Genomic DNA, 10,845 nt, shown 5'->3' on the forward strand with positions numbered 1-10,845 from the left:
GCTTCCCTTGTCTCGTTAGCCCTGATTTGCCCCAGCTGTGTTTCCCTCCTGTCTCCCATTTCCTGATTGCTCCCTCAGTGTATTTAAGCCCTGTGTTCTCTTTGGTCTGTGTTGTGATCTACTCTTATCTACCCTCACTCATGCTGTGTGTTTTGTTTTCCGGCCTGTGTTAATGTTTGTACTTTGGAAGTTTGTTACTTTGAGTTCAGCATTAAAGCTGTTTTTTGAGTTCACGTCTGTCTCCGGAGTCTGCATTTTGGGTCCTTTTCCTGCCTGCACACAGCCGTCACATAACACTAACATCAGGCAATGAGAGAGTGGGGGAGGCCAGCTTTAACCTGATGGATGAGAAACAACTATTTGGGGGACTGTGACACTGCCTCACTCCACCCTGGCTGAAGGCAGAGATCAGAGAAAGACTGGAACCACTAGCATGCCATGAATTTCAACTACAGGAAGAGGCCCCTGAATCCCACCCACAGCCGCGATCTGGATATTTCACAAATAAATAATGAAATAACATAGACTGAAAGTTTGACTTAGTAATTAGGAAGTCCTGTGTTTGGGTTCAATTTTCCATAAACCTGACACTTGTTTCTTATAACTGTTGCTTCACACTAACGGTGCCTATTGCATCTAAAAACAGCAACATGGTTTCCATATGACACAGAGTGATGACTTTGATTGAACCTGGTTGATTGAATGTTGATTAAATTTGTATTGTTGTTCTGACCCCTTTGCAAAGGCAAATTAAAAACTCAGAAAGACAAACAGCTTGTGTGTAATTCTATTTAATCCAGAATTTCATAACAGTGGCCAATTATGTTTTTAGGCTGTTTTCAGTATGTTTTAGATACATTTAGATAAACTTTTAAAACATGTAATATCATATTGGTACATTTCCATGCACGATTGTGTAAAAACATTTCCATAGTAGGAAAGGAAATTACTACAGTTTACAGTAACCTGCACCACTGGAAGAATACGGAAACACTGCAATTATTACTACTAACTCGCTTTTATTTTGACAGAAATATTTGAGAGATATGGATATATGGTTTCAGGTAAATACAGATAATATATATTATAATTTCATTGTTAACCTCCCTCACCACCACCATCATAGTTACACTGAATTAAATTATGCACCATTTTCAAGATAACGAATGGGATGCTGCTGACAGAGAACAACATGCAGGTTTTTTTCTGTAGCTTCTGTGATTCATCTCAAGCAGTTTCTTTATTTCCAGAGCTCCTTTTACAGTCAGGCTCTGCAGAATCACTCCAGCTGTCACCTTGTGCTCCAACCAGCAAAAAAGAAAATCAAGCTGCTAAATCTTAATATAACACATGTGTAGTTTGTCTCTTGAACACTGGAGGGCACTCAGGTACTCTGTGGAGTTAATGATTTATAAGCCTTTGAGGGCGATTATTAATGTACTATAAGAAAACACTTTGTTGCAGCATTTTTGTGTGCTCTTTGTGCACTGGCTGAGGAATCAGAACACGTGTGACCAATTTCAGCTGTTCATATAATTGAAGATGATAAATGGCAGCAAGTCCCTGGTTTTAAAATTTTCCCTTTTTGTTATCGTCAACATTGGTATTGAAAGATTCAAACTATCACAGCTAATATCACCACACTAATTTGCTGGACACAGTGTAATTATTGCTTTGCTATAAAGTCTAAGCAAGTAGTAACGCCTTTGTCCAAGTTTAGAAACCACAGAGACTTTTGACATAATGGACCAAGTCTGTATCATAATTCTTTTGTTGTCTTACATAATCTGACATATTCAGATATATTATCTAAGTATCAAGAGTAAGTAAAATAAAAAACAAAAAAGTACAAAACCTGTCTTAAATTTGCAATCTATACTGAGCTATAATGGCTAAACAAGCAATTAGGCCTTTTTTTCTGTGTTAAGCACTCTTAAAATTAAAAAGTTAAGATTAAACCAAAGGCACAGAGATATCTGATAATGATGATTAGACAGGTGGAAGATCTCCAGGTTTTCACTGTACTTCATTTGCTTGTAAGAGTCACATTCTCTTCTCTTGCAAACTGAAAAGAAAACAGAAATCCACTCTGGTCAGATGCTTACCACAATGCATGCAGGTACCTCCCATCCCTTTCATTATGAATCACATATAATATGATGTAAAATTTGATGTTACCTTTTCATCAGAGGAGGTTGGCAACTTCTTTCCTGTGTGGATCATTTTGATCTTTGTAGCCCTGGTTAGCGATCCAATTATTAATAGTAGTTAGATGGTCATCTGTCATAACACCTTTGTTTTTAAGCTGGTCAAACCATTTATTTACCATCTTTTCACTGTGGCGTGGAAAACTGTTTTCAAAATCTTTAAGTCTGCTTTTGCTTATATTTGTATTCTGAAAGTTTTTGAAGTCCCTGCTACTATCCAACCAGAATTTTGGCATTGAACCAAGGATTGTCAGCTTGAAAGTACCCACAACATCATTACTACTTATGGTTTTAGCCAAAAGGTCTCTGAAGGCTGGTGATTTTGTACTGGGAAATTCACGATGTACTTCTGCAGGTACATAAACTGTTGGAAGTTCACGGCCATGATATTTGTGCACATCAGAAATGTTCCCAGTAGATGAGTTTGTTGCCACTTCAAGCATGGCTTCTGCTAATCTGCTATTCTGGTTCAATTTTCTGGCCTTAAATATGCAAGTGACTGGTGGCTGGTGATCTGCATTGATGAACTTTCCAGTTCCTTTATTTTTTTTTTTGCATATGTTTGCCAGTTTTTGAATTTTTCTACTTGGCCAACTAATTTCAGACGTAACGCGTTGCTTTCTTTTATGGCTGGCTCCAGCTCCCTCTAACATGTACCAGTCCCCTCCCCTGATTGTTTCAGTTAATTCTTTCTGCTTGATGAAAGGCTCCCATTGGCCTGGGTAACTGAGGAGAGTATCGGCCTCCACAGATCGAAGACGATTTGCTTCCAAAGTGATCTCTTTTTCACTGGCTTGTGGTTTCATTCCACGTGCCAAAGCATAAAACAGACAGCTCTTGCCTTTGTTGTCTATGCTCACTGTCTGGTTATTGATGTGCACATCATAGTGACCATCGGGGTATTGGTGGCTCTTTGGTCTGTAGATCAGGGTCACAGTTTGATTGGCATGTCGAGTGTCTGGGCTCAGCTCCTGCATTTTGGTAAGTCTTCCATTGCTGTCCTCTGTTAGGATGACAACTTTAGTGCCAGTGGCTTCTGACAGGACTCTGATATCAAGGATGGTGCCTGCAGTCGTGGAGTTCTTGATGTTTTCAGCATGTGATCGTGAGCGCTGACCTGTTCTTGTGCAATTTGTTTAGCTGTGTGTTTTACTGCATTCTTCATATTTGTCTTTAAAACAGCACTGAAGCCATCTTTAGCTTGTCTAGAGAGAAATTTTGGCATTGACTTGAGCTGTTTGCCAAATTTAACTAAGATTTTACAACATTTGAAGCCCTTTGAAATCAGCTTTCCAACTCCGACCTCAGTGAGAGAGACACCAATAGAAATGACTTTTTCTATAGCCCATGATTTCCAGCTGAATTCTCCTGTCACCATGGCCTCAATGCCAGTGATGCAGTCTGATATTCCCTCAATAATGAGTCCCATTCCAACTTGAGCAAATGTTCCAAATGTAAATGCAGTGAGCAGTGCTCCTCCAACAATCTGTAAAACTCCAAGAAAGAACACCAGCAGACCTTCCCATGAGAAACGAGGCTTTTCTTCCACAGAAAACACACATTTCAGACCTCGACTGTAGAGGGCGTAAGCTTCAACTTGGAGATCTTCACCAGCATCTGAAACTAGTGAGAACATCGGGGATTTGGGGGCGATTGCATCCCTCCCTTTCTCTCTTATTTCTTCTAACTTTTGGATAGCCTCAGTAATGTTTTTATCAAAGTAACTATACATTGTAGACCTGGTTGATAACTGTTTTTCCAGGCTGGTTGGGTTGCTGTTGGCTGAGTCTGCAGAGGACATTTTTACAAACTGAAGACAGACTATTAGTTCCTCATTGAGAAACCTCAGAGATTCCTGTGCCTTCATTAGATCATCTATGGCCTTAGTGAGGTAATCTGCTTTCTTTTGTTGTATAGTGCAATATGCATCATTGTAACAAGCTACAGCTGCCCAGCTTTCATCTTGTTTCATGGCTTTTTCAAACATTATGGCTGCAGTATCCCACTTTTTCTCATCCAGTGCAATATTTCCAAACTTGATGTAGTGATAAATGCTGGAACATGGTGAAGTCTACTTTCAGACTGACTTTTTGCCTTTGACAAATCAGCTTTCAAACTTTCTTCCAATTCATTTCTCTTCAACTGATCAATTTCCTCTGATTTAGTTTGCAGCCAAAACCCCCAGAACTCATTCATGATGGCAACAACAGCTCTTTCCTCGTCTCCATCAGTGGTGTTATAAATATCTTGAAGTGTTTCACAGTATTCTGAAAACAGGTCCTCCCGCAGTTTGATCTCAGCAACATCGTTCATCATGTGACTTATCTTTTCTGCTGCAAGTCGGTCCCTTGTGCTCTTGGCTTCCTCCAGAGAGGACACTGTGCTGAAAGATGGCTGCAGGTGTTCAGTGGAAATGATTATCTGAGCAGATCCAGGTTTACCTTTGCGTGCAGTTCGTCCAAAAGCCTGGAGTTCCACTCTTGTGTTCTCGGAAAGGAAGGAGAGGATCACAAATAAACCTCCATTATTGTTCACCTCTCTGGACACTTTAATGTCTGTGCCACGGCCGGCAAGGTTTGTGGCAACAATGACATCACCAGGAAGCAGCTCCTTGTCTATTTTACTCAAACTGTCTCTGTCACTGCGGCAGTAGAGAATCACTCTTTTACTTGGGATGCTGCTCCTCAGCTCTTCGTAGATCTCTTTGGCTGTATTGATAGTTTCACAGATCACCAACACTGCTCTTCCATCTCTGTATGAATTTGGGGAAATCTGAGCCATGACCACATGTTTTATTTCAGATTTCCATTCTTCAGCTGTTTTTTTCAGAGTTCCTTTGACCTCAAATAACTTCTTCCTGTTGAATGTTGGTATTTTGCACACAGAGAGATTTGGATATAGGTCCTGCAAAAACTGAATGTCTGCTTTGCTCCCCAGTGTTCCTGTTGTTCCGTATATTTTTCCCTGGTATTTCTCAAAAAAAGAAATGTTGGAAATGTAGTTTGTCACTGTTGAAATTGTGCTCAGTTTGAGTTGGTGTTTAATCTCCACAAACTGCTGCAGACCATCACCCCACTTCTTATTCAGTTCAACAATACCAGTGGATCTGAAGTCCACTGGACAGACGTTGTCATTTTCTACAACATATTCTCGTCCTTGTTTCAGTAACATTGCCAGAAAGGCATTCTGGACCCACACTGAGACTTTCTTCTCCACCAGATTCTTCAAGAATCCAGGAATGCTGATTTTATCTTTATTGTTTTCACACGGGGTGTACTGAATCCTCTCAGAGATCAATTCTGCAATGGGCTTGATGAGAACTTCTTCTGACTCATAGAGAGGACAACACAATCCTTCCTCCAAGACAAGAAATGAAAGCTCTGGAATGTCCTGGTCATTGTATGGACTGCACTTTTGAAGACAGAGCAGTCCCTTGTCATCTAGTGTGTAAACAGTAAAGCCGTAAGGGACATAGTCCTCAATTTCTTTGAAAAAGTCAACCATAGCATCCTGACTCACTGTTTTCAGTTTACTGAGAAGTTCATCCTTTTGACTCTTGTACATATCTTCTGTAAATCCTTTTGGCACAATGTTAGATTCTTCAGCAATACTTAAAATGTCCATTGGATCATTAATTTCAGTGTCTTCTGTGTTCATTGAGTCATAGATAGCCTTGAAGAATGAAGCAGGAGGACCTCGTACAAATGTCTGGTGTCCTGTAGATAGGAAGCCATGCTGACTGACGTGGCTCCAGATCATGGTGAGAATAATGTTCAGGTGCTGCATGGACACCATGGGGCTGGACAGGTACGTCAGCTGCACTCCTTGATCTAGCAGCAGTGAGTCCACTTCATCGATAATGATGCACTGAAAGTTACGATCAGGCCTCACATCCTTCATCTCAAATATTTGGCGAAGGTGATCAGCAGCAAAGGCTTCAATGGTTCCATAGACCACGTCCTTCTGATAGCATTCTTTCCGATCTTTATCCTCATTTTTATTTGTGTTTGTGTCGACTGTAATGCCAAAGGACTGGTAGAATTCTGCCCATTCTTCAGCATCTCTTTGACATAACACAGAAGAGCTGGACACCACATCCACCTTTTCACCTCTAAGCACACGCAGCACTGCAAACATCGCTATGACACAAGACTTCCCTTCTCCAGTTCCCATCTCCAGGAGCTTCCCAGTGTCAGACAGGGCCAACAGGCACCAGCTTATCATCTGAGTTGTCCTGGGAAACCACTTTCTTTCAGCTGTGTGGAGGTGTACAGCATTGCATAAGACTGCAAGGATCTCCTGTAAATCCCCATCCTCCATGCTGTGACTCAGAGTCCTAGCTCGCTGTATGTCTCTGTGGTTTTTAATTTCACCAGTTTTGATCAAGTTTGCTACATTAGTTACTATGTTGTATCATTTACTCAGTGTTTGCTTATCAATAGTTTTCATCTGCTGTATTTCATAAAAAAGAGTATCACTGCTTTTTATTTCATCACCTCTAAGGCTCTTTTCTGTTTCCATCCTTACAGGGCTTTTCACAAATAAGAATCTGGATCAGATTCTGAGTTTTGTACGATTTTATGAGCTCAAGAAGAGATTTGTTGTTTTCATCTTTCCACTTGGAGGAAACCTGGTATATTTCCATCAAATGTAAAATCTTCATGATGGAAATACAACCGTCGTCATAGTGGTTTTCAGTTAATGCTCCAACAAGGTTTAAGGCCTCTACTGGTCCCCAAAGTCTTTGTTCCCCAAGATCTGAAACCATCTTGAAGACTTCTTTGGTTTCTTTGTCTAAGTCTTGAAGTTGTTCCACACAAGCAAATAAACTCTCCAAACACCATTTGCCTGCAGGATCTGTCATGTTTTTAACAGTTTCGGTTTGTTTTGTAAAACTTTTCATCAGATTCTCCAAAAAGGTCAAAATAAAGATCTCATTAGAAAGCAATTCCTTTCCAGTGATTTTCTTTGTGATTGTGATGATTTTGCTGTCAGTAATTGTATCTTCGTTTAGGTTACTGTGGAGCACCTGAAAAAGGATCTTGATAAACGCGTGTCTCAGTTCCACATCTTCACTGTGAAATTTAATCATGAGGTTCTGCAGGACCTCTGCAGCAAACACCAGGGAGTCATCGTCTTTGAGTCTTGAAAGTTCCAGAGCATGCAAAGCACTGAGACTTTGTTTTTCAATGATGAATCCACGACTAAACTGTGGGTTCCCTGTTTCCATTGCCTCTATGCCACGTTGAACATAATCAGACACAAAATCATCCATTGTACCATAAACAATGTCTGCTTCATCGACATCCAGGAATGATGGATCAGTCTTCTTCATGTTTGTGTTGAGTGAAATGTCAAGGTGCTTGTAGAAGTCAGACCACTCCTTTGTTTGCTCCTCTGAGTGAACATCAGAGCTCAGCACAATGTCCAGTTTGTTTCCCATGCAGACTTGCATGGCTGCAAACATGGCTGTAACACATGGGTCTTCTTCCACACCAACCAGTTGTACCACTCCACTTTTCTGAGTCAGCACCAGTCCACACCACCGCACCATCTGCCTCACTGTGGGCCACCAGCCTTTTATGTTGAACACTGCTTTGCAGAGCTGACACAGACACTTCTGTATGTTGTCTGAATTCAAAGATTCACATTTAAATGAATCTTTCATAAAAGGTTCTTCTTTTGGTACATTTTCTGTATATTTCAGGACACCAGTGTTAATGTTTTTTATCATATCAATGGCAGAGTCATCCAAATCCCACAACATCTTTACTTCTGCTAGAACTGCAGTTACACTGCTCTCATCATTTCCTCTTAGAGTCTTTTGGAAATCCTGACAAAATCTCTCAGGAGCAGCAGATTCAAGGAGCTGGATTAGAGAGCGCCCACAGTCATCTATCCAGTCTGGTGGCATGTCATACACTTGCACCAAGGAAAGGACTTGAGTTATGGAATCAACATCTGCATATTTCTGTGACAGTGCTTTAAGCAGAGTGACTGCTTCCATTGGAGTCCATTGGTTTCTTTGTACAAGTCTGAGGAGCATTTCAGTGGATTCTGAGTGGGCTTCTTTTCCATTTAGATGTGTGAGCGTGGATAAGAGAAGCTTTAAACACTGGATTTCCATATTTAAAGTGAACACAGAGGCTCTTCCAACTGCACTCTGCAGTGATGATGTGAGGGTGCTCAGGAATTCGATTATAAAGAGGTTCTCAGTGGAAATCTCATATTCTGCCCATTGTTTGGCTATGAGGACAGCATCATTATCAGATCTGCTACCGTCACTGAAAAAGTGCATCAGGTTCAGATACAGGGCTTGAGTCAAGAGGAAACTTTCAAAAACACCACTTGCTGATTGGTTGATGGATCCCAAAAGGGACTGCATATGATTGGAGATGGTTTGTAGGGAAACTCCTTCAGATATTTCCAGACACAGAGCACAGAGCTCTGTGATGAACACCTGAGTGTGCTGCAGAGTGCTGATGGATGGAGGAGCACGAATCCACTCATGTTAAGAGATTTTTACATTTACTTACTTTGATAACCTTTATTTTGCTTAAGTATAATTTCTTGTGAGAACATGATGTGCCTGCAACCTACAGATTAAGGAACAGAAGCATGCGTAAGGAAGTTACAAAGTCACACACGCTCAGGCAGAGACAGTTCCAACCTGAAGCTGATATGACAAAAGATACTAGTTCCTCTTGTCTTATGGATAACGGCCACTCATGCGATAACCATATCTAGAGATGTTTTTCTATTACATATGCTCCACCTAGAGATGCTGTGTAATCTATTCTCTGCTATAAAATAAAGAACGGACTGAGGCTCTGCGCGACTTGCTTGTGTCTTGCCACGCAGTAAGCTTTGCCGGTGTACACAAAATAAACTGAGTTTGTGTTTCTTGCTCTCCTTCCAGGTTTTCCTTTGACAACTCATCAAACAGAAGTTTGTCCAGGACAGAAAGGATCTCACTGAGCTGATCAGCTGTGAGTTGACTCAGACTGATATTTGAAAGTGGAAGACTGCATTTCACTGAGAGGATTTCAAGAAACTCATTACCGTCACTGCCTGATTCATAGCTGGCTTCAAACTCATCCAGATGCCATATTAGAATATCTCGCTTGGACTCACATTCATCTGAGATGTGGCCACTCTGTTGTTTCTCAAGCTGCTCTTTAGCTTGTTGGTGAGATTCTTTTAGTCTTTGATTCAGTTTTTCTTTCTGTTGCTCCTCTTCTCTTCTCCTCTCCTCCTCTCTTCTCTTCCTCTCCTCCTCTCTTCTCTTCTCTTCTCTTCTCTTCTCTTCTCCTCCTCTCTTCTCTTCCTCTCCTCCTCTCTTCTCTTCTCTTCTCTTCTCTTCTCTCCTCCTCTCTTCTCTTCCTCTCCTCCTCTCTTCTCTTCCTCTCCTCTTCTCTTCTCTTCTCCTCTCCTCTCCTCCTCTCCTCTTTTCTTTTCTTTTCCTCTCCTCTTCTCTTCTCCTCTCCTCCTCTCTTCTCTTCCTCTCCTCTTCTCTTCCCCTCTCCTCTTGATCTCTGATTGGCTTATCGGCTTATCTCGACCTTCGCCATCTAATGGAGAAGGTCGGGATTGCATTCAGGTCATGTTTTTATGGCTGATGTTTAACTAAAAATGTTTGAAAATTACATTTCAGGAATTGATTGTTTCTCCAAAAATAGTTTTTATTTTAGTTGTTACTTCATAGCCTGAAAGGATGCTTAGAAATAACTAAAATGCTGTTTTCTTAAAATGAATGTATTTATATTGTATTACAGGTAATTTTTACTTCACAGCTTAAAAATGAATTGAAAAATAAGTCAGTAAACAAAACAGTATAGCACAACGTCATAAAAGTGCACTGATATCAGTCTGTCCGGTCAGCTAGCATAAACCATTGTGAATCCCTTTCATCTGCTTTGGTGTAAATGAAAGTAACAACAGGTGCACTGAAGAGGCAATAATCTTTCTATATAAGAGAAATCCTGTGTCTCTATGATCTTTCCGCTCCGTTACATGTACAGGGAAATGGCCCCCTCTGCCTTGGTCATGGATACTTCTTTAAGACACTGTGGCTAGCCTGGTCACGCCCCACAGCTTACATATAAAACAGCTGTTAAGACGTGAAACCGGTGGTGGTTTGATTGGAGGACAGTGCTTCTGTGCGTCTTACACATTAACTGTTACGCAGAGATTTCAGGATGAAGCAATAGGCTGTAATAATGCAGACCTTCTCTGGATGAGTCATGTGCTCTTCCTTCACGGTCAGATTTATCCAGACCACGTGGATTTATGCACACACAACCCACAGCAGTTATTAATAGGATCAGTTTTCCTGATATCAAAAACATGTTGATTTTCCTAAATTGTAATGCCATTTTTGAAGAGAAACATGTATAAAACCTGCACACACTGTATTATTAGTCACTCAGACTATTATCTAGTCATTGATATTTATTGAAAGAAATATGTGTTTAAAAAACGTCCATTGTTAGTATAACACTCTTCTCACATTGGCACATTGCTGGGAGTGCATCATTTCAAAATTTACCCTACTAGCCAAATATGACCCTTACACTTCACAGTAGTGACACCATAAAGTAGTGCTGGCAGTGCAATTTTTTTGTCAGTTCAGCTCCCC

At 40.7% G+C, this 10,845-nt stretch overlaps 1 protein-coding gene across 1 annotated transcript; it reads right to left on the reverse strand.

The window, feature by feature from the left end:
* Positions 1-2,018: 2,018 nt before the first annotated feature.
* Positions 2,019-6,580, reverse strand: LOC109195719 (protein translocase subunit SecA 1). The gene is made up of 2 exons (XM_025900587.1): positions 2,179-6,580; positions 2,019-2,065 (listed from the first exon to the last, which is right to left on the reverse strand). The coding sequence occupies exon 1, from the start codon at positions 6,525-6,527 to the stop codon at positions 4,194-4,196; it is 2,334 nt and encodes a 777-aa protein (XP_025756372.1). The 5' UTR covers positions 6,528-6,580; the 3' UTR covers positions 2,019-2,065; positions 2,179-4,193.
* Between the last annotated feature and the right edge of the window lie 4,265 nt (positions 6,581-10,845).

The sequence above is a fragment of the Oreochromis niloticus genome, linkage group LG18 (assembly GCF_001858045.2).
Source record: "Oreochromis niloticus isolate F11D_XX linkage group LG18, O_niloticus_UMD_NMBU, whole genome shotgun sequence".
Taxonomy (NCBI): domain Eukaryota; kingdom Metazoa; phylum Chordata; class Actinopteri; order Cichliformes; family Cichlidae; genus Oreochromis; species Oreochromis niloticus.